Source organism: Heptranchias perlo, chromosome 2 (genome assembly GCF_035084215.1).
Source record: "Heptranchias perlo isolate sHepPer1 chromosome 2, sHepPer1.hap1, whole genome shotgun sequence".
NCBI lineage: Eukaryota > Metazoa > Chordata > Chondrichthyes > Hexanchiformes > Hexanchidae > Heptranchias > Heptranchias perlo.
In genome coordinates, this window is record NC_090326.1 from 125,275,924 (window position 1) to 125,300,096 (window position 24,173).

The 24,173-nt window shown below is 41.2% G+C and overlaps 1 protein-coding gene across 2 annotated transcripts in view; it reads left to right on the forward strand.

Annotated features, from left to right (window-relative positions):
• LOC137343157 (signal transducing adapter molecule 1-like) overlaps positions 1–24,173 on the forward strand; it is a 74,477-nt gene that overhangs the window by 16,210 nt on the left and 34,094 nt on the right. For both annotated transcript variants that reach the window (XM_068007080.1, XM_068007081.1), the window contains exons 2-4: positions 13,454–13,538; positions 20,919–20,994; positions 21,370–21,465. In XM_068007080.1, the coding sequence (XP_067863181.1) occupies positions 13,454–13,538; positions 20,919–20,994; positions 21,370–21,465 (257 nt within the window). The remainder of the gene's footprint in view (positions 1–13,453; positions 13,539–20,918; positions 20,995–21,369; positions 21,466–24,173) is intronic.

Below are 24,173 nucleotides of genomic sequence, written 5' to 3' on the forward strand. Positions count from 1 at the left end.
TCTACATGTCTTTTCTCCTCCCTCCATTCTCATTTTGAAGTCAAAACTCATTGCACCATCTCCTTTTCTGCAGCCTCAAAACTGAAACTCCTTACCTTTTCCGTTCCTCCTACAATTTACAGATTTTTAAAACGCAAACTTGGCATCAGCGAGTCTTCCATTCACCCTTTCTTGAATTTTGGAGCTGGAGTACAAATCCCAGATAAATTCCAAGATTTGACCATGTACCCCCATTCAGAATCCTTAAGGGAATAGATAAATCGAACCCTAATAGTATGTTTGAGATGGCCACAAACTCTTGAATAAGGGGAGTTGGCCACAAGATTAGAAGAGGGAAGGTGCACAGACAATTTATATTTAACTACTTTACAAGGAAGGTGGTGAATGTGTGAAAGAGACTGTCCAGGAAGGTAGATAGTACAGAAAAAATGAGGAAGAATCTGATAAATATTGAGGTATTTGTTTCTGGGGCTGTCGAGATGGACTGTACAGCCATTTCCATCCTTGTAATTTCCAGTGTTTGAGAGCCACACGAGGCACTAGTCCGAAAGCTATATGAAAGTCGATTAAAGCATTGTAAATGAGGTTTCCTTGAGCTTTACAATGCTTCAATCTTGAATTGGCAGCCATGCTTTCAGCTGCCTAGGCCCTAAGCTGTGGAATTCCCTCCTTAAACCTCTCCGCCTTTCTCAGCAGTTCTGATGAAAGGTATAACCTCGATGACCTATCAGGAAAGATTGAGCAGGCTGGGGCTCTTTTCTCTAGAAAATAGAAGTCAGAGGGGTGACTTGATAGAGGTCTTTAAGATTGTGAAAGGGTTCGATAGGGTAGAGAAGATGTTTCCACTTGCGGGGAGACCAGAAATAGGGGTCATACATATAAGATAGTCACTAATACATCCAATAGGGAATTTAGGAGAAACTTCTTTATCCAGAGAGTGGATAGAATGTGGAACTCACTACCACAAGGAGTAGTTGAGGCGACTGGCATAGATGCATTTAAGGAGGAGCTAGATAAACACATGAGGGAGAAAGGAAAAGAAGGATATGTTGATGGGGTTAGATGAAGAAGGGTGGGAGGATGCTCGTGTGGAGCATAAACACCGGCATAGATATGTTGGGCCGAATGGCCTGTTTCTCTGCTGTACATTCTATGTAATTCTATGAAACGTTAACTCTGTTTCTCTCTCCACAGATGCTGCCTGACCTGCTGAGTATTTCCAGCATTTTTTGTTTACTGCCCGCCTCTACCTCTGTCTTCTTTAAGACACGCCTTAAAACCTACCTCTTTGACCAACCTTTTGGTCACCTGTGCTAATATCTCCTTATATGGCTCGGTGTCAAATTTTGTTTGATAATCGCTTCTGTGAAGCACCTTGGGATGTTTTACTACATTAAAGGCGCTATATAAATGCAATTTGTCGTTGTTGTAAAGCCAGAACCTGTTGTACGTATTCCTCATGAACAAAATCTAGCTTTTTCCTTTCTTGTGCAAACTTCCAGTGCATGAGATTTACGAGCCTTGACAATCCGAAGAGTCACCTTAAAGGACACTAATATCAGCGGGATTCCTCTGTAGTTTTCAGGTTTGTGGATAGAAACCACAACTGTGTTCTAGATTACTAAGTGTATGCATGCCTCAAACAGAGTCCTGTTCAGCTGCCTCAGATAGTGTTTATGAGCTGAAATCCTGGTTGATTTCCCCTTCCCCATCCGAAGCCCTAAGTTGCTGAGGGCAATTATAGCAATTTCATTGTCACACAGACAGATCAACTATCTCGGTACAGAACCTGGTACCTTTGTAGCATTCAGCTGTAGGTTTAAATTATGCACAATGCTCAAAAGTAAAATATAAACAGATGAAAATATTCTTAGTTAATGTGGAGGCTTGAAATTCATACAGAAGTTAACCTGCTTAATAATTGGGTGGGTGGAAGTGCACAATTACATGCTTCCTTAACATACTTATGTAGTCTTGGTAATGGATTTACTTTCACTGATGGTTAACCAGCGTAAAATTAGTACATGACTGAAAGTATTCTGCAAATGTCAGAAATCTAAAATAAAAAACGAAAACTGCTGAAAATGCTTACCAGTTCAATCACTTCAGATGAAACCTTTCATCTAAACCGATTTTATTTTTATTTTTAAATCATGCAGCTGTTGGCTTTCCATGAGATACCATAAGGACAGTTCCTAGCAACTCAGACACATGAGCATATGGGGAGGGGGGAGGGGAGAAACCTGTTGAAACGAAGTAAACTTATACAAAAAAGTACTTGTCCTTCTCCTGTTGAAGCATTCTCTGGAGGATACTAGTTTGAACTAGAAGACTGTTTGGTGTTTTGTATTCACTTTTCCACTGCCAGGAGGGGGATGAATGAGGTAACTCCTTGTGCTGTACTTCAGCTACCAGAGTTTAGTGGCTGCTCAGCACAAGGTGAATTTGGGCCAGCAGAAATTAGAAAGTATGTGTTTGTTCCTCTGAGGTGGAACATGTCCCTTCTGCACAGTAAGCTGAGTGATCTAACATAACTTGCCTAGTTCTTTAAGTTTAAAATCTGGCTGGTGAGACTGCATGTGGACTAAAGAGACATTGCTGTTTTAAAGTAGTATATTTTAGATTGCAGAAATACTTGCTTCTTGTGGGGTTAGCCCTGGTTCCATCTTTCGTCTCTACTAGTTAAAGGAATCCTTGAACAGCGCTGCCTATGAAATCCCCTGGACTTTTGAAGCCTAAAATTGCTTGGTTGAGTTTTTCTGTGCATATTCCACAAAACTTGACCATAATACAAGAATATAGCTGTTGGAGTAAACTGCATCATCATAAATATCATCATCATAACATTAGACGAACCACAACAACCATTACTGGTAGCTACAAGTAGATGCAGGACTTTTTTATAAATTGGTGTATAGGGTAAATTGATATTTACCTTTTACACACAAAACCAGTATCCAATTCTGTAAAAGCACATGTTCATTTCAATTCCCATTCTTTTGAAACTTTCTATTTCACTCAAGCTGTTTCTTCCTTCTGATCTATTAATTGAATCTAATCACAATTTACTGGACAAGTAAATTTTGGATTCACTAACATGATCAAATTAAGTATTGGATAATTGTGAATTATGATAAAAACGGTGGCATCTCAGTTGAGCGGTGTGTTTACAGGAATCATGAAAAATTTCATCTGCCAGCACCACCAGTAGAGCTTTAGACTCCTGACCAGAGTGTTTCTGATCCCAGTCTTAATTGACATTTATTCATGCCTGTTATAACTATCTCTGGGAAGAGGAGAGTGGGAGGTGACAGGGGAAGAGATCTAGCTGGACCAGAAGGGGAAGAGATCTAGCTGGACCAGAAGTGAAAGAAGCATAGCTAGAAAGGCCAGCCTTAAGATGTGCAGCTTCTGGTGCCTATTGGTATGCTGGCCATGAGTAAGTCTAAAAATGGTTTTGTTGTAAGTTTTAAATTTACTAAAATTATTGAATTCCTCTCTTGTATCATTTTGAAAGTTTGTTCATTAAACAAAATTAATTTAGTATTTAGGCCAAAAATTCCACTAGCAAAAGGTTTATGATACAGTATTTTTAAGTCTAGATCAGCAAATAATATGTCTGTGAAGACTAGGCCAGCACATATCCAAACATATGAAAATGACGGGCAAGGAAAGACCATCTGGTCCGTCAAGCCTGCTCCATATTCATGATGCCTGGAGCATTATGACTAGACACTTCCTACTCCGCAGCAGCTGTGTAATCTCCTGGGAGAGGCAAGAAAAACGGAAAAAGTAACCCAGTGCCAAAAAGGGAAAGATAAATCTGGAAAATTCGTCTTCGACTCCCTCGGGCGATCAAAACCAGTCTTGGAGACCTATTAATTATGTTTATGTTAACTGTTAAATTGCTCACCTTTTATAAGATGCAATCTCTGCCCCAGCCAAGAACCAGTCCAGCTCTCTTTTGAAGGCGTGCAGAGTCAGCACAAGCTGGCAACGTATTTCAAAGGTCCACTACTCTTTGGGAAAAGATGAACTGCCTAACATCTAGCCTATTTTTACTCTTGCGTAGTTTAAGTGAGTCCTCCCCAATCAGTCAAATTGAAATAATCCATCAAATAATCTATCAATCCAGCCCTTTCAATATTTTACATACCTCTATTAGGTCATCTCGAAGTCTACATTGCTCTAAAATAAATAGACCCAACTCTTTAAGCCTATCCGAGTAACTAGGGTTATACGTGTGTGTGTGTATATACATGCATATTATATATATATATATATATGGGCACTGTACAATATGATATGATCTTGATCCAAAGATTCAGGGTGGATAGTGGCTAGTGACAGAATGAGCCATCTGAGAGATTATTGACAAACAAATGAAGGCTGATCATTATTAGCCTGTGTTAAATAAATCCCAAGTTTACTTTAAATGTATGCTTCTATTAAAATAAGTAGCCATCAATGAGCCATTATTGGTTATTTGTAGCAAACATTTGAAAATGGAGTTTAATTGTAATCGAAGTCCTTTGTATTGAACTTGTGGCATGCATGATTAAATGTGTTGTGATGAAAGATACTTAAGATGTTTCATTTAACAAATTTGAGATGGGGTGGAATTAGTGCACCACCTTAACCAACAGAAAATATATTCTCATTATTTTAGCGCAAAGGTTGCCAAACTTTTCTTGCTGAGCCTTCCCTTTGGAGATTCATGTCCCATTCATGCCTCCGCTCTTTTTCTACAAAATAGTATTTCGTAGCCCCAAGAAGATGGCACATTTCCATCCTATTGCTTTTAAAAACTGGGGAAAAAATTGAGAAAAGAATAGAAAAACAGAATATTTTTTAAATGGTGAGAAACTATTAAAAGTTGGTGTTCAGAGAGATTTGGGTGTCCTCGTACAAGAAACATAAAAAGTTAGCATGCAGGTACAACAAGCAATTAGGAAGGCAAATGGCATGTTGACCTTTATTGCAAAGGGGTTGGAGAACAAGAGTAAGGATGTCTTAATACAGTTGTACAAGGCTTTGGTGAGACCTCATCTGGAGTACTGTGTACAGTTTTGGTCTCCTTATCTAAGGAAGGATATACTTGCCTTAGAGGCTGTGCAGCGAAGGTTCACTAGATTAATTCCTGGGATGAGAGGGTTGTCATATGAGGAGAGATTGAGTAGGCATGGATTGAAAATTGGTTAACAGACAGGAAACAGAGAGTAGGAATAAATGGGTCTTTTTCAGGGTGGCAGACGGTGACTAGTGACCGCAGGGATCAGTACTTGGGCCCCAGCTATTCACAATCTATATCAATGATTTGGATGAGGGAAACAAATGTAATATTTCCAAGTTTGCTGACGACACAAAACTAGGTGGGATTGTGAGTTGTAAGGAGGATGCAGAGAGGCTTCAAGGCGATTTAGACAAGTTGAGTGAGTGGGCAAATACACGGCAGATGCAGTATAATGTGGATAAATGTGAATTTATCCACTTCGAAAGGAAAAACAGAAAGGCAAAGTATTATTTAAATGGTGATAGATTGGGAAATTTTGATGTACAAAGGGACCTGGGTGTCCTTGTACACCAGTCACCGAAAGCAAACATGCAGGTGCAGCAAGCAGTTAGGAAGGCAAATGGTATGTTGGCCTTCATTGCAAGAGGATTTGAGAATAGGAGCAAGGATGTCTTACTGTACTTATACAGGGCCTTGGTGAGACCATACCTGGAGTATTGTGTGCAGTTTTGGTCTCCTTACCTAAGAAAGGATATACTTGCCATGGAGGGAGTGCAGCGAAGGTTCACCAGACTGATTCCTGGGATAGCAGGACTGTCGTATGAGGAGAGATTGGGTTGACTCGGCCTATAGTCACTCGAGTTTAGAAGAATGAGAGGGGGTCTCATTGAAACGTATAAAATTCTGACAGGGGTAGACAGACTGGATGCAGGGAGGATGTTTCCCCTGTCTGGGGGGTCTAGAACGAGGGGGTCACAGTCTCAGGATACGGGGTAGGGCATTTAGGACTGAGATGAGGAGAAATTTCTTCGCTCAGAGGGTGGTGAACCTGTGGAATTCTCTACCACCGAAGGCTGTGGAGGCCAAGTCACTGCATATATTTAAGAAGGAGATAGATAGATAGATTTCTAGAGGCATCAAGGGGTATGGGGAGAGAGCAGGAATATGGTATTGAGATAGAGGATCAGCCATGATCATATTGAATGGCGGAGCAGGCTCGACGGGCTAAATGGCCTACTCCTGCTCCTATGTTCTTTGTTTCTATGTTTCTAATGGTGCTATACTCTGGAGTTTAGAAGAATGAGAGATGATCTCATTGAAACATATAAGATTCTGAGGGGGCTTGATGAGGTAGTTGCTGAGAGGTTGTTTCCCCTGGCCGGAGAGTCTAAAACTAGAAGGCATAGTCTCAGGATAAGGGTTCGGCCATTTAAGACTGAGACGAGGAGGAATTTGTTCACTCAGAGGGTTGGGAATCTTTGGAATTTTCCACCCCAGAAGGCTGTGGATGCTGAGTCATTGAGTATATTCAAGGCTGAGATAGATAGATTTTTGGACTCTAGGGGAATCAAAGGATGTGGGGATCGGGCGGGAAAGTGGAGTTGAGGTTGAAGATCTGCCATGTTCTGATTGAATGGCGGAGCAGGCTTGAGGGGCCTTCAGGCCTACTCTTGCTCCTATTTCTTATGTTCTTAAGTTAAAATAGCCAACTGCATCAAGGATCTCTACTTTCATGCAGCAATCAGGAGATACCGCAGAAATGTCTTTAACTTTAATTGATGCAGCAATGCCTAGCCAGAGCAGCTGCACAGCATGGGGATGTTTGAATCCCCGGCGATTTCTAGAAGTGGACAATGGATCTGGCAGAGCTGCTACTCGTCTATAGTAACCGAATACTATTTCTCCAGAAACAGCTCTGATTGGACCAATCAAAGAAGCATTTCTTCCTTCTCAATATCATTTTTTGTGTGTGTGTGCACGTGTTCATGCTCGAGTTCATCCTTAAATCTGTGTCTGTGCATCACTTTCATCATCAGTGGTCTGCCTAAGCCAGGTTCTTGCTCAATTCCTTCTTCTCCAAAGCACTCTGACTTGTGCTTCTCTCGTCAATTCTCCATATGATCTCCCATTCTTCAAGAGGGCATCCTTCTTTTCCTCCCTCTTTGTCTTTTTTCTTCCATCCACCCTTCTAACACCTCTTTCACCATCCCACTCCCTCTCAGCACATGTCCAATCCAATTAATTTGCCTTTCCCCGATGACATCAATCAAACTACGTATTACTTGTTTCATTGCCAACACTTTTTCATTACCTTTCTAGTCTATCCACTTTACTTTCTCCAAACCCGCATCTCAAAGCCCTGTAGAAGCCTGACTGCCTCTTTCCTCAGTGTGCATTTTTCAGCACCATACGGCATCACGCTCCATAACTAACTCTTCACTAATCTTTTCTTCAGTTCTTTATTTAGTTGTCCACTCAATATCCTCTTCTATTAAATGTAACTTTTCCCATTGTAATCCTAGCTCTTACCTCCTTGGCACATCTGCCAACTTCAGTCATTATAATTTCCAGATACTTAAACTGTCTCACCTGTTTCAATTGTTCTTGGTTTATTAAAAAGCTCACTCTTTCGTCTGCTTTCCTAGAAACCGTCATAATTTTGGTATTGTCCACATTGATCTTCATTCCATAATTAACTGCTGCAGCATTCAGGCTATCTATAGTCAATTCAAACTACCAAGGCTTTGACATTAGAAAATCTGACCGCTTTTGCTAGCTGACTTCCAACTTTCACTCCTTCTACACGATTAAGCAATACTATTGCTTACCATTGCTTCTGCAGACATGTTGAACACCACAAGAGATGGGCGTACTCCTCTACAAATCACTCCTGGTTCTGACTCTCCATCTGTTATCCTAACACTTGCAGTTTATCCCATATGCAAAGCCTTTAGCAGACATCTATCTCTCCAAATCCATACCAATATTCTTTAGTACCTCCGTTAGTTCAATCCAGAAGATGATGTCCGTGCTGGAGATGCTGTGGTTATGATTGGATAGATAAAATTGGAACAAAGTGAGTGCTGTCCCACTGAGCTGGACAGCGGAAGAGAGGCCTTGGAGGAGGAGGAGGAGGTGTGGTCGACCGTGTCAAAGGCTGTAGAGAGGTGGAGAAGGACAAGGAGGGATAGTGCACCAAAGTCACAGAAGATGTCATTTGTAATTGATTAGTGCCATTTCAGTGCTGTGGAAGGTCGGAATCCTGATTGGAGAGAATTCGAATTTGGAGTTGCGGGAGAGATGGGCATTGATTTGATAAGCGACAAAACGGTCTTGGACTTTGGAGAGGAAAGGAAGTTTGGAGATGGGGCGGTAGTTTGCAAGGACGGAGGAGCCGAGGGTGGATTTTTGAGGAGGAAGCTACGACGGTGGTTTTGAAAGGGAGGTGGTCACTACCCGAGGAGAGGGAAGCATTTTCAATATCCGATAGCATGAGGAGCAGGAAGGGAAGTTGGGTGGTCAGCAGTTTAGTGGGGATGAGGTCAAGGGAGCAGGAGATGGATCTCATGGACGGGATGAGTTCGGAGAGGGCGTGAGGGAGTGATAGGAGAGAAACTGGAGAAAGGCGCTCGAGAAAACACCCACTTCTAGAGGGGTTAGTACATGCTTGTTAATCACTGGATTTGTGACTCTTGATATTGACCATCAACAAAATATAATTGAATCCAGTCTAAATTATTATAAACTGCAGGGGGCACTCTTTGTCTGCTGTACAAGGCCTATTATGAACAATTGCATTTTGTATGTAGGCATTTATTGGTATACAGATGTTTGTACAGTAACTAAAAATTATTGGATGATCTTGCATATAACTTGTATTCAAGGCCCGGTAGATGCACAGTCTGTAAAAATAGCTTTTGCCCTGCATCTAAATCAATTGATTTTTTAAATACTTTGCAAGAAGCATCTTCCCTGTCTATAAATTGGAATCCTCTTGAGGATTTTCACAGCTTAATTATATTTCCTGCAACTTTTTACAGTATCTTACCAAAAAAACAAAATCCGGTGCATTGATCAAACAAACAGCAAGTCTTATACTAGTCGACAAAATATCAATCATTCTGGTCATGAAACCTCCATGAGGTGCAATTGACGCACCTTATTTTATGCGCAAATTGTCCAAAGAATAAACTAGTATCCTGTTAACTTATATTACGCATTAGTTTTATTAGAAACAGTTCCCAAAATCAAATTGGTTTCAAAGTGTATTTCCTGCTGCGTAGGCTGCTGCTAATCAGGAATTTTATTTCTCTCCCTTTACAGCCAATTATCTTCACTTTCGGGGGGAGGGGGAAGAAGAGCTATCTGGTGGCTGGGTTAAAGTTACGGAGGTGCTGGTCATACTCTTAATATCTTCCTCCAATGCCCATTCTTTACGTGTGAGCTTAGACGGGGAGTTTTGGGAGGTTATTTGACGACGGGTAGGGAGAATCCCAGCTAAGCCGAATCCTACCCTCACCTGATTGCCACACACGCGTCTTGGATAGCAGTCAGATGCAAGAACTCTGGCCGAACGTCCCTTCCTTAACCCTGGAGCTAATTGCAGCACCCCAAGTGCCACCCCAGTTGAGAGGAGCTAACTCAGCTCAGACCTGGTCTGTATGGCTCACCTAGGAATAAAGGTAGCTAACAACCTTGAAACTAGTTTGAACTTCCTGAATAAATAAAGTGTCCCACATTCAAGCATGTCTTCTGGCAATTCATCAGAAATATTGCAAGAATTAGAATGTGCACTGGGATTGAGCTGCTAGAAAAGGAAACACATTTGGGTATCTAACCGAAGGCAAACAGACTGACAGACCGATGAACAGAAAGTTGTTGTTGAAATATGCTATAGAATATGGATTTGGGAAAGCAATTATCTCAGACTTGAAAGAAATCTCGGGTGGAGGTTGGAATTGTTTGCAATAGAACGTGCAGATGTATTATCTGCTTTATACGACCACGCAGGAAAGGTGCTGGGGCACCTCATGGTGGCCCTGATGTTCAACTGAGATCCTGTAGACCATGGTGACAATGGTATTAAAATCAGCACCATGTGGTTAAAATTTAAAAATCAATATACCATTGCACTTCTAGCCAGATTATTAAAAAAGTGCTTGTCTAATCGGAGATCCTTCTCTCACTACTCGCCTCCAAACTTTCTCTCTCCATCGCAATCTTTCTTGTCTCTCTTTTTCAATACTATTTCAATGCTACTCTGAACTGCCCTCTCATTCTTAAGCTGCAAACATGTTTTTCTTCCTCATTGTATCCCTATTGTGTTGAAATCAAGGTTCATTGCACGTCTTCCTATTGTTGACTCACTTTTTCTCAAGACCCTCAAAACTGTGTGACCCTCGCACTCTCTTTCTATCCTCTGACTATCTGCAGGCTTTTAAAATTTTACTCTGGCATCACCTATTTGCAGCTTTCTGATTCCTCTTTTCAACTTTGGTGTTGTCCTGCACTTTGGTCTTTAACCGTTCACCTAGATTTATCAATAAATAACTATCTCATCAAGGGAAAGAATCCTTATCACCTGGTAAAAATCCTCTAGGACCTTTTTAAGATAGCCTATAAGCTTTGGTGAAAGGAAAAATAAATTATTGAAGAAAATTCCTGCAATTATGTTGAGATTTATTTTTAATGGATCCTTCGATGAAAGCTCTGGCAAACTCTTGGAATCTACAATTCAAGATAAAATTAGTGAGCATTTAAAAATGCCTGGGTTAATCAAGGGTGGGCAGCCAGCATGGATTTGTTAAAGGCAAGTTGTGTTTCACAAATCTAATAGTATTTTATTGAAGTGACCAATTGGAAAGGTAAAGAGAAAGCAGTGGACGTTATGTATAGGATTTTGGGAAGGCGTTTGATATGATGTCTCACGAGGGTTGTTTTTAAAAAAAATACCTGTGTGTGGGAAAGAGGAAGTACAGCAATGTGGGTAGAAAGTTGGTTTCTGTACTGGAAACAAAGTTAGGGTAAATGGGTGTTACTTAGATTGGAGAAGGGTTGGAAATGATGTATCCCATGGGTCAGTCCCCTGTTCACTTTTGCTCTTGGTGTGTATATATAGATGATTTGGACTTAGGCACAGGGAGCATAATCTCGAAATTTGCTGATGGCTCAAAGGTAGGGGTTTGGCAGACACAGAGGAGGACTATATAAGACTTCATGAAGACATAGTTGGGTTAGTGGAATGGGCAGTCAGGTGGCATTTGCAATTTCATGTGGATAAATGTGAGGTATTGTATTTTAGGAGGAAAAACAAGGAATGAGATTATACACTGTGTGAAAAGATGCTGAAGGGTATGGTTGTACCGAGACCTATTATATAATTTGCTGAAATTGTGTGTGCAGGCTGATAAAGCCATAAAAAGGCAAACAGCATTTTAGGTTTTATAAATGGAGCGTAGAGTATGAGGAAAGAAAAAGGATTTCTTTTTCAAATTATTGGTTAAGCCAGTTACCCCCACTGCTGCGTGCACTTTAGGGCATCCCATTATAGAAAGGACATTAAAGCTATTGAGAGTTTACAGCATAGATTCACCAGGATGATACCAGGGATGGGAAACTATAGTTAGAGACTTGAGATGTGATGGAATACTCTCCACTTGCCTGGATGAGTGCAGCTCCAACATCACTCAAGAAGCTCAACACCACCCAGGACAAAGCAGCCCGCTTCATTGGCACCCCATCCACCACCCTAAACATTCACTCCCTTCCACCGGCGCACTGTGGCTGCAGTGTGTACCATCCACAGGATGCACTGCAGCAACTTGCCAAGGCTTCTTCGACAGCACCTCCCAAACCCGCGACCTCTACCACCTAGAAGGACAAGAGCAGCAGGCACATGGGAACAACAGCACCTGCACGTCACACACCATCCCGACTTGTAAATATATCGCCGTTCCTTCATCGTCGCTGGGTCAAAATCCTGGAACTCCCTTCCTAACAGCACTGTGGGAGAACCTTCACCACACGGAATGCAGCGGTTCAAGGCGGTGGCTCACCACCACCTTCTCTAGGGCAATTAGGGATGGGCAATAAATGCCGGCCTTGCCAGCAACACCCACATCTCATGAGCGAATAAAAAAAATAAGATACTAGGATTATTTACACTGGATCAGAGAAGCCTAAATTGAGATTTGAGGTTTCAGAGTTATGAAGGGTTTTGCTAGAGTGAACAGGGAAATATTATTTCCTCTGGTTGTGGATTCATTGACGAAGGATCATCAATTTAAAATTGTCTCTAAGAGAATGAGATTAGGAGAAGTGAGTGGAGAGGAGTTGAAGGTGCGGAAAGGGGACATCAGTAAGTACGCACAGATGAGCAGGGGGCATTAGCCAAAGCAAAGGATGGGGTCACACCCCCATGGTCAAAATGCTCAGTTTATATCAGGCCTAAGTTAAAGAATTCTGGATATGTGGGTTCTAAACCGGTACCATCCAGACAAACTATTTAACCCATGTAACGCAAGTAAGTATCGGCCTTGGCTCAGATGCAGCATTCTTGCCTCTGAGTCAGAAGGGCATGAGTTCAAGACCCAGTCCAGGGGTCTGAGCACATAATCCAGCCCGACATTTTAGTACTGAGGGAGGGCTGCATCGTCGGAGGTCCTGTCTTTCGGACGAGGCATTGAACAGAGGCTCTCTTGGGTGGACGTAAAGGATCCTATGACATTCGAAGAAGAGCAGGGCAGCACATTTTGATATCCTGAGGTTGTGAAAGACGCTATGTAATTACACATTCTTCTTTGTGCTAAAACCTTGAGAGCAGCATTGACACTTGAGAAACCTTTTCAAAGCCTCTTCATTTTTCCAAGGAATCATCAGTTCTGATATTCACTGAATCAAATGGGAAGGGGGTGGATTGCAGAGCAATGCAATTTAAAAAAAAACTTTGTCCAGGAATAGGGCCACAGGAGATCAACTACGAGGCAGTGTTAAATAAAACAGCAATTATCTATTTGCTGTGGTGAAGCTGTAAGTATGGCAGTATTGAACAATTGAATAAAAATCTACTTTGGTTTGGCATCCATTTTTTTCCATGCACCTCTGAAGTGCCTTGGGATTTTTTTTACGTTAATTGCTATATAAATGCAAGTTGTTGTTCAGTTAATGACTTCCAGAAAATGTAATGGGAAAATTTTTGCAATTTATGTTACAAGCTGAAAGCATTTAAAATATTTTAAGACCTGACTGTATTTGGTATGAAGGCTCAAATTTATAAACTTTGTCTGAGATACAGCATTTTATGTATGTAAGCAGCCATTGTTATAAAGGGAGATTCCAGGAATAATCATAATAATGTGCTCAAATGTTTCCTTGTTACGTGTTTTTTTTGGCATATATGTGTTTTTTGTCATGTTACAATGTTTTCTTTTAATTCAACAGAGAAAGCAACCAGTGAGATGAATACCGCAGAGGATTGGGGCCTCATACTAGATATTTGTGACAAAGTGGGGCAGTCTCGTACTGGGTGAGTAAGAGCATTCTTTTATTAAATGCTGTTACTGGATTGTGTACAGTTTGTAGCTTCTCTGCAGAATGGAAACTTAGAGAGTTGAATCAAAAATAGCTATGTAAGTAGAGCATTGAGCAGTTGTTTCCACATTAAGCACCCCTATCTATATTGATGTAGGAGCTTGTGTAAATCTTGGGCACAACCAAATAAATATAGTGTAATTTATAACTCTTGTGTCTTAATATCTTGTGTAATGCAGATGGTTACTTCTGCTAGCTATCCTTTGTGTGTTAAAATTAAGTAAATTCTGAAAGCCGCAGAATTGAAATGTACAGATGCTAAATATTTTTAAAGTAATTCATTTTGCAAGCATGAAGTATTAAACACCAACAAATCCACTGCAGTATAAAGAAATGCTGTAACTGTTAGAGAATCTGCTGGAGAATCTGCAACCCCCGCCCCCCCCCACCCCATCCCAGTGTCACAGAACCTTAAACAAAATAATCAAAAGCACGGACAACTTGGAATGTTGGTTTTTATGCTAGATATTTTTCAAGGTTCAGCATCAGCAGTCACTCCCGTAAACAGGCCTTGCATCTCCTACGATCCGGAGTGTACCTTTTACTGCCTAGTTAATGGTGAGATCCAAGGATGGGCAGAGAGCCCGTATTCTGTATATCAGCTACTGGAATGTATCGCATGCCACCTTGTGATTCTCCTCACTTTGAAAAGTGAACTGAATATACATTCTTATCAGATGGAGACTTGGGGGTAAATTTAAACCCTCAAGCATTGTGGACAGTGAAGAAGGTTATCTGGGATTGCAACGGGATCTTGATCAATTGGGCCAGTGGGCCGATGAATGGCAGATGGAGTTTAATTTAGATAAATGTGAGGTGATGCATTTTGGTAGATCGAATCGGGCCAGGACCTACTCCGTTAATGGTAGGGCGTTGGGGAGAGTTATAGAACAAAGAGATCTGGGAGTACAGATTCATAGCTCCTTGAAAGTGGGGTCACAGGTGGATAGGGTGGTGAAGAAGGCATTCGGCATGCTTGGTTTCATTGGTCAGAACATTGAATGCAGGAGTTGGGATGTCTTGTTGAAGTTGTACAAGACATTAGTAAGGCCACACTTGGAATACTGTGTACAGTTCTGGTCACCCTATTATAGAAAGGATATTATTAAACTAGAAAGAGTGCAGAAAAGATTTACTAGGATGCTACCGGGACTTGATGGTTTGACTTACAGGGAGAGGTTAGACAGACTGGGACTTTTTTCCCTGGAGAGTAGGAGGTTAAGGGGTGATCTTATAGAAGTCTATAAAATAATGAGGGGCATAGATAAGGTCGATAGTCAAAATCTTTTCCCAAAGGTAGGGGAGTCTATAACGAGGGGGCATAGATTTAAGGTGAGAGGGGAGAGATACAAAAGGGTCCAGAGGGGCAATTTTTTCACTCAAAGGGTGGTGAGTGTCTGGAACGAGCTGCCAGAGGCAGTAGTAGAGGCGGGTACAATTTTGTCTTTTAAAAAGCAGTTGGACAGTTACATGGGTAAGATGGGTATAGAGGGATATGGGCCAAGTGCAGGCAATTGGGACTAGCTTAGTGGTATAAACTGGGCGACATGGACATGTTGGGCCGAAGGGCCTGTTTCCATGTTGTAACTTCTATGATTCTATAATGGGTGGGTTGGGGAGTAAAAATACTCGTTTTTCAGAGCGTATGGCATTCTGGCTCCAACACGCCTGCTTCAGGGTTTAACCCAAGCAGGTTTGTCTGTGTGTGGAGAGCAGACACCAGGAAGTTCCCCCCCAACCACTTAAATCCGGCGGGCCGATACTTAAAAGGGCAATGTACCTCATTGAGATACTTGAGGTACTTAATATTTTGTGTATTGGAATAATAAAAGGAATTTAACCATACCTGTTCGGGTTTCCCATCGCTTCTCATTCACGTCAGGCAGGAAGGGCCAGATCCATGAGGTGAGTGCCTTTATTGTACTGCTTGTGGGCCAGGAGGAGCAGGAGTGCTTCATCCAGGCCCAACAAGCTCACCTGGCCAACAGAACCCCCGTGATCAGCTGACCCACCCCAATCTTCTCCCTGGCCTGACAGCCAGCCAGCCTGTCGATCAGACTGGTGGCCGGGCGCGGAACCCGGAAGTGAAATTGGTGGGCCTCATTAAGTGGCTCACCCACTTACCTTCCGGATTTCACTCCCGGAAATCTCCTCCCGCTCCCTTCCCGGTTCTCAGTTAACATTTACCCCCTGGTATCTAAACCAGCAGATGGTTTATTTTAAATAAAGCAGGTAAATGAACAGTATACAGCGTAAAACAGTGAACCATATACTTCACTTATGTTCCTCGATGCATAAAATAATAAAGACACCACTCACTTTCTCTCTATACGTTGGCTTTAAAACAGAAGCTCACTTCTACATTGTGAAATGTATCGCAGTTTCAAACTGATCTAGCTTCTTTGCTGGCCAGCACAAACTGGAACACACAACGTTTCTGCAGGCTGGAAAGCTGAAATGGACTCCCAGTCAGTACAACAGGTTCCTCACACAGATATGATCTAACCCTCTTTGAGGTTATGCTGAAACAAAAGGCTATATTTCCCTTATTAATTTTAAATTTAATAATGATTGTCACATAATGTGAAATTTACAGTCAATTAACCTAGTCAGCATAAAAGCAAAATGCTGGAAATCTGAAATTAAAACAAAAAATGCTTTAAGTACCCAGCAGGTCAAGCAGCATGTGTGGAGAGAGAAACAGATTTAACGTTTCAGGTTATGACCTTTGTTAAACCTAGATAGCATATTGGACTTGCTATTCTGCTTTTCCTAACACTTTATTCTTTACACCTATTGAAACCAGCCTGTCTGGTCTATGAGCTCATAACTTTTCCTTTGAGAAATACCCTGTTTTATCCTGTATTTTAATTCCTCAGATGCAGCCTCTGGTAATAAGAAATACAAGTTTAAAAATTTAGCATATAGAAAAAAAAAATCTATTTTTTTGTCACAGTGGCATTTCTGAAAAGTGCTGTATTTTTGCCAACGTGTTTTCACAACTTGGATGAGGATTAGCTTGCCTGGCAATGATTGTGGAATTGTTTTATTTGTTCTTTATCTTGGATATTTGAGACTAAGCAAAAAATATAAAAACAGATAGCAAGTGTTTCTACAGTTACATAAAAAGAAAAAGGGTGGCTAAGGCAAATGTAGGTCCCTTAGAGGATGAGACCAGGAAGTTAATGGTGGGAAACATGGAGATGGCAAAAATGCTGAACAAATATTTTGTTTCAGTCTTTACGGTAAAGGACACTAAGAATATCCCAACACTGGACAAACAGGGGGCTCTAGGGGGGGAGGAGCTAAATACGATTAAAATCACTAAGGAATTGGTACTCAGTAAATTAATGGGACTCAAGGCGGATAAATCCCCTGGACCTGATGGCTTACATCCGAGGGAGTTGAGGGAAGTGGCAGTAGGGATTGAGGATGCTTTGGTAATAATTTTCCAAAATTCTCTGGACTCGGCAAAGGTCCCGGCAGATTGGAAAACTGCTAATGTAACACCCTTATTTAAAAAGGGTAGTAGGCAGAAGGCTGGAAATTATAGACCAGTTAGCCTATCATCTGTGGTGGGTAAAATTTTGGAGTCTATAATTAAGGAGACAGTAGTGGAACATTTGGATAAGCATAATTTAATAGGACAAAGTCAGCATGGCTTTATGAAGGGGAAGTCATGTCTGACAAATTTGCTTGAGTTCTTTGAGGACATAACGTACAGGGTGGATAAAGGGGAACCAGTGGACGTAGTGTATTTAGACTTCCAGAAGGCATTCGACAAGGTGCCACATAAAAGATTATTGCTCAAGATAAAGAATCACTGGATTGGGGGTAATATTCTGGCATGGGTGGAGGATTGGTTATCTAACAGGAAGCAGAGAGTTGGGATAAATGGTTCATTCTCGGACTGGCAACCAGTAGCCAGTGGTGTTCCGCAGGGGTCGGTGCTGGGTTCCCAACTCTTTACAATCTATATTAACGATTTGGAGGAGGGGACCGAGTGTAACATATCAAAGTTTGCAGATGATACAAAGATGGGAGGGAAAGTGGAGAGTGAGGAGGACATAAAAAACCTACAAGGGGATATAGACAGGCTGGGTGAGTGGGCGGAGATTTGGCAGATGCAATACAATATTGGAAAATGTGAGGTTATGCACTTTGGCAGGAAAAATCAGAGAGCAAGTTATTATCTTAATGGCGAGAAACTGGAAAGTACTGCAGTACAAAGGGATCTGGGGGTCCGAGTGCAAGAAAATCAAAAAGTTAGTATGCAGGTGCAGCAGGTGATCAAGAAGGCCAACGGAATGTTGGCTTTTATTGCTTGGGGGATAGAATATAAAAACAGGGAGGTATTGCTGCAGTTATATAAGGTATTGGTGAGACCGCACCTGGAATACTGCATACAGTTTTGGTCTCCATACTTAAGAAAAGACATACTTGCTCTCGAGGCAGTACAAAGAAGGTTCACTCGGTTAATCCCGGGGATGAGGGGGCGGACGTATGCGGAGAGGTTGAGTAGATTGGGACTCTACTCATTGGAGTTCAGAAGAATGAGAGGCGATCTTATTGAAACATATAAGATTGTGAAGGGGCTTGATCAGGTGGATGCGGTAAGGATGTTCCCAAGGATGGGTGAAACTAGAACTAGGGGGCATAATCTTAGAATAAGGGGCTGCTCTTTCAAAACTGAGATGAGGAGAAACTTCTTCACTCAGAGGGTAGTAGGTCTGTGGAATTTGCTGCCCCAGGAAGCTGTGGAAGCTACATCATTAAATAAATTTAAAACAGAAATAGACAGTTTCCTAGAAGTAAAGGGAATTAGGGATTACGGGGAGCGGGCAGGAAATTGGACATGAATTTAGATTTGAGGTTAGGATCAGATCAGCCATGATCTTATTGAATGGCGGAGCAGGCTCGAGGGGCCGATTGGCCTACTTCTGCTCCTATTTCTTATATTCTTATAAGCCCCTCAACAGCTTTGGAAACTTGCAAGTTTATCTATCTATCCATCTACCCTGTCAAAAGTTTGGTGTCTTAAGAATGTAGAAATATACAACTGTAGGAAAGAAAAACCTTTGCTCACTGGTCCATGCTAATTATGTGATATCCAGTCCCATGGCAATCATGGATCGTTCAGTTCCTGACTATTAAGTCCACAAAGTCTGCCACGGTGGAAGCAGATTCAGTAGTAACTTTCAAAAGGGAATTGGATATATACTTCAAAAGGGAAACAAGTTGCAGGGCTATGGGGAAAGAGCAGGGGAGTGTGACTTTTTGGAGAGTTTTTTCAAGGAAGCATGACGGGCTGAATAGCTTCCTTCTGTGCTGTGTGATTCCATGAGTTCTGAGGCAGCCTTGCTGGAATTTGCATCTAAATTAAATTGTTTTCATTTTTCTTCTGAAGCTGATCTTTTTTCCTTTACTGTTGTTCCCTCCCTTGCATTATTTTAAAATTACTTTTCTGTTGCTGCTCAATTTTGCTTGATAAACCCATTCCCAGTGGGCCCAGCCAAATACGGGGGCCCCTGGCATATATTTAAATGGTTTGCAATCTGGCTTGCGCTTGCAAAAATCATTAAATGTCGCTCCTAACACCTCCCAGCAGTTGATAGTTCTACCTGCCGGTTGATTGAAGGCAATGACTGGAATTTGAGCACTGGAGGGAGGGAGGGGGGGGGTTTACATTGTATATTTTTAGTTACCTGAGTGTGACTCTCAGGGTAAGGAGGCTGGCCAAGCCCGCACCGTGCAGCCTGCAAGTGGTCCCGGCGCAGATGCTCGCACCCGCAAGAACACCCGGTCTTTGAGCCACCCACCTTGCAGCCCTGCAGCTCCATGATAAGAACACTTACCCTTTCTGATTTTTTGATTTGTCTCCTTCCATTTTTGCAAAACCATATTTGGTCAAAATATGCAGCTAGCACAAAAATAGAGCAAGCCGCTGGGTAGGAGCGGAATAACATGCGGGCCTATGGGGGTGGGGGTTGGGCAAGAGGGCCCTGAATGTTCTTGTTATCCAGGGTCCCAAAAATTCTTAATGCGGCTCTGACTGACACTCTATTTCCCCCTTCATCAGAGTTGATAACTGTTGTGTTTAGTGGCCAGATCCCTGAATGGATCTGTTCTTTGCTCCCCCAAAGCTTTCGTGGTTTTTCTTTTGAGAAGTGCAGCGCACATATTGCTTTGTCTTTGTCCTGTTCCTGTACCTGAGTTAACACGAAAAGGTGTCCTTTCCGATCTCTGCACGTGACTAGTGCTGCTACCGTAACCAACTGTCCCTGCAGGCCAATATGTTTTTGATGTGTTTAAATCATCACTTAGAAACCACCATCTCCATACCGAGCAGTGAAAGCGTCCTTTCCCTCCCCCCACCCACTGAGTATCAAAACGGGTCCTTCCTTCCCGTTTTCCTAAGTGTCCACCTTCCCACACCCTTTTCCTTCGCCTCTCTTTCCTGCCCTCCCCCCCACTCCTTCCCCCCTCTCCCCTTGTTTAATTCCACACAAGATCGACCAGCTCAGGAAAAAAAAAATTACATTTCCCTTCATACCATCCTGCTCCTCCTTAAACGGTTCAAGGGCTTTTTCCCCTCCAGTACCCTACCCGGAAGTCTCTTCTATATGTTGATCAGTCTTTCTATTGACCAGCCTGTGTGAAGAAGAATTCCCTGACATTAGTCCTAAATTTGCCTTTTGCTAGTTTGAATTTGTACCTTCTTGCCCTATTGTCAGTTTAATTTGAAGTATGCTTTTGGATTTACTTTTTCTATACCCTGTTCTTTTATATATCTGCGAGGTTCCTTGACGGTTGTCTTTTTTTCCCCCCAATATCAAAAAACCCAGGTTTGTGTAGTTATTTACTCATAACTGAGTCCTCTGAATCTTGTGGTTCTTTCAACTGCCTCCAGGGTTTGAATTGTGTTTTGGTGACTAGAGCTAGACATAGTATTCAAGACTATTCTAGTCTGACTTGAGTACTGTACAATTCGAGCATCCTCTAACTATTGTTTTGTCTGTATGATTAAGCATTTTATTTGTTGATTGCTGCTCTGAAATGATTGGACATGTTAGGCACTGAGTCTACTAATACCTCTTGATCTCTTTCAGCTTCACCTTCCCTGCTATTTGTGGAGTATGTATGATGCCATTTTTTCTTGCTGCATCCAATACTTTACATTTATCTGTATTAAGTTTCACCTATCACTGTTCGGTAAATTTGACCAGTTTGGATTGGATTGAGTCAGTTAATGTAAGTTAGAAACATTAGTATTCCATTTTTAAAAAATACTTAAACCTGTACTATTTATCATTAGGCCAAAAGACTGCTTGAGATCTATTATGAAAAGAGTGAATCATAAGGATCCTCATGTTGCTATGCAGGCACTAACTGTAAGTAGTATTTATTAGTTCTAAGAGAGTATGTTTTGTATTTTTCTGTACAAGTGCTTCCCACCTTCACAGTTTCTCTGGTTTATGCAGTATTATCTGCATTATAAGGCCACTGAACCTTGACTGTCCATTTTTCTATTGCATTCTGTGCCATAATGAGACATTACAACTCAATTTAGAACAGGTAACATGCTTGGCTTTTATGGACCAACATTGTTACGAGAATGGATTGATTATAATTCTAGTACAATTGTAAAATACTTACTAGAACCATGCTAACTACGGAATCGGTCCTGAGATGGTGCTGTAACCTATTACACTGTTTATCTTCGCCAATGTTATGATATATGTTCATGATTGAATTTTTTTTTAAAGCTGCTAGGAGCATGTGTGTCAAACTGTGGCAAAATCTTTCACCTTGAAGTTTGCTCAAGAGACTTTGCAAGTGAAGTAAGCAATGTTTTAAATAAGGTAAATATTTTGGACTTTTTGATACAATGTTATTAAATTGATTTTTTTTTAAACACACCAAATTAATTTTGCTGTAGCTTATGACAAGGTGCACTTCAGCTATACCACTATAAAATAATGAAATATGGTGTACCTTCTCCAAGAATTCAATTTTACCACTCTTTGAATAGGCTGTTCCTGCATTTGCCATCCCTTTAATGATCCTTATTTTAATATTATTTAAGATTGCTTTCTTGTAATCAAGAACTCTATTGTTTACTTATTTTTATTATTCGTTCATGGGATGTGGGCGTCGCTGGCGAGGCCAGCATTTATTGCCCATCCCTAATTGCCCTTGAGAAGGTGGTGGTGAGCCGCCTTCTTGAACCGCAGCAGTCCATGTGGTGAAGGTTCTCCCACAGTGCTGTTAGGAAGGGAGTTCCAGGATTTTGACCCAGCGACGATGAAGGAACGGCGATATATTTCCAAGTCGGGATGGTGTGTGACTTGGAGGGGAACGTGCAGGTGGTGTTGTTCCCATGTGCCTGCTGCCCTTATCCTTTTAGGTGGTGGAGGTCGTGGGTTTGGGAGATGCTGTCGAAGAAGCCTTGGCGAGTTGTTGCAGTGCATCCTGTGGATGGTTATATTATGGTTGTTGTCTTGGAGTTGATGAATCAAGAATCAAAGGGGAGATTTGTGAGTAAGGAAGGACTAATGAGTAACTTTTTGTTTGTACCATAATATCTGCTTGCATAGTTTGTACTTTTCCTTGTTTTAGTCACCTTTTGAATCTGGGGCATATACTCTTATGCAAATAGCTTCTGGGCACTATCGTAAAGATTATTTTTATTTCTACTGAAAGAAAACTTTTGAGCAGAAGGAATTTCCAGAGATTCTCTTATATAATCAAGGAGCTAGCATGAAGTAATTTATCAGAGTTTAATATTGACAATACTAGATAAGAGATTCACTATTTCTAGTTACTAAAATGTTCCTGAGACTTTATTTTTAGGATTGGAGTAGTTAGACTTTTAAAATGTTTGTTTCTCTTCTTTCTGCCCCCCTTCCATATTTTACACACACCATTCTTCAGACCTTAGAGGGGAATGCAACCTATTTCCAGGCTCTGATCAGTGTTGAACAATGGTGCTATAACTTAGTTTTAAAATGTTTTTCTTCTGCCCCACCCAAAAGGATGAGATAAAGTCTTGTTGTTTGTGGCGGCAGATGTGTGGGAAGTAAGCACTAGAGCATAATCAAAAGTATCTTTCCGACGTTTGGTCCTAACAGCAAGTTAGTGTTATGTGAACCCACAGCACATTATTTCTCTTGCTCTATATACTATTAAAAAAAATCTCTTGACATTGTCTCTTGAATATTAGGTGGTTCCTGGATGTGTGTCAATATTTGTAGGGCAGGGGGTCCCTTTATATAGAATTTGGAACCACTGAGTTAGTCCCATCTCCTTGGTAAAGCTCATTTGTTGCTGTTTGTGGATTTTTCTTTTCATGCACTTGGCAGCTAATCTACTGTAGGATCCATAATGATGCCAGAATTTCCATTGTAATTGGAAGCATCCTAAATGTTCAGATAACACAAAATTGTTGGATAAGTGCTCGAGACAAAATAAAACTCTGTGCTTTCAATTATATGTTCTGTAGCTTTCCCTTATTATTTACTGGTCTTTTATTTTAAAAAAAGTTTATCTGCTTCTGTTAATCGTGTGTTTATTTTCCCATAAGAGTCGAATGACAGGGACAACCTTACGATGTGCGTGATTTTTAAAATAATTGCAGAGCTTCCCAATTCAAACAGGACTTGCCTCTTTAAACATGCTGCTGTGTTAGTGAGTGGAGTATGTGTTAATAGTGAATATTTTTGCAAAGGTTGGAAGTTGTTTAGAGCTAGCAGTTTTTTTTTCAAATGCACTGTTATCTTTCTCTATTTCCAAATTTCTGATGCCCTGTACTTTCTGATAATTTTGTTCAAATCCTTCCTTTTAAAGCTCAAGTATCAGAGTGGGCAAGTGGTTTTTGCTACTTTATCATTTTATGATTAAAGTGGATTGAGGAATTGCATTACTCATTCTACCAATCAAGTGAAACAGCGAGTAATTCTTCTAATAATGGATATGATAGGGCCTCTTCAGTCACTGGACTTAATATGGGAGGGCAGGCTGGTTACCCTAACTGGACCTAATCTTCTGCTTTTCCTGTTAGCTAGTTCTTGATTTTTCCTCATAAAAAAACAGAACTCGATATTGAAACACTAAAGTGATCCTCTGAACACTGCATCAGTAATAGAATATACATGAAGGTTAGAATATCATAGAAACAGGAGTAGTCATTCAGCCCCTCGAGCCTGTTCCGCCATCCAGTGAGATCATGGCTGATCTGTATCCCAACTCCATCCACCCGCCTTGGCTCCATATCTCTTAATACCTTTGGCTAGTAAAGATCTATCAATCTCAGATTTAAAATGATTAAATTAGCTTTTTGTGGGAGAGTGTTCCACATTTCTACCAACTTTTGCATGAAGAAGTGTTTTCTAACTTCTCTCCAGAATGGCCTGGCCTTGATTTTAAGGTTATGTCCCCTTGTCCTAGACTCCCCCACCAGCGCAAAAAGTTTCTCTCTATCAACCCCATCAATTCCTTTCAAAATCCTAAAAACCTCAAACAAATCACCCTGTAACCTTCTATATTCCAGGGAATATAAGCCTAGTTTATG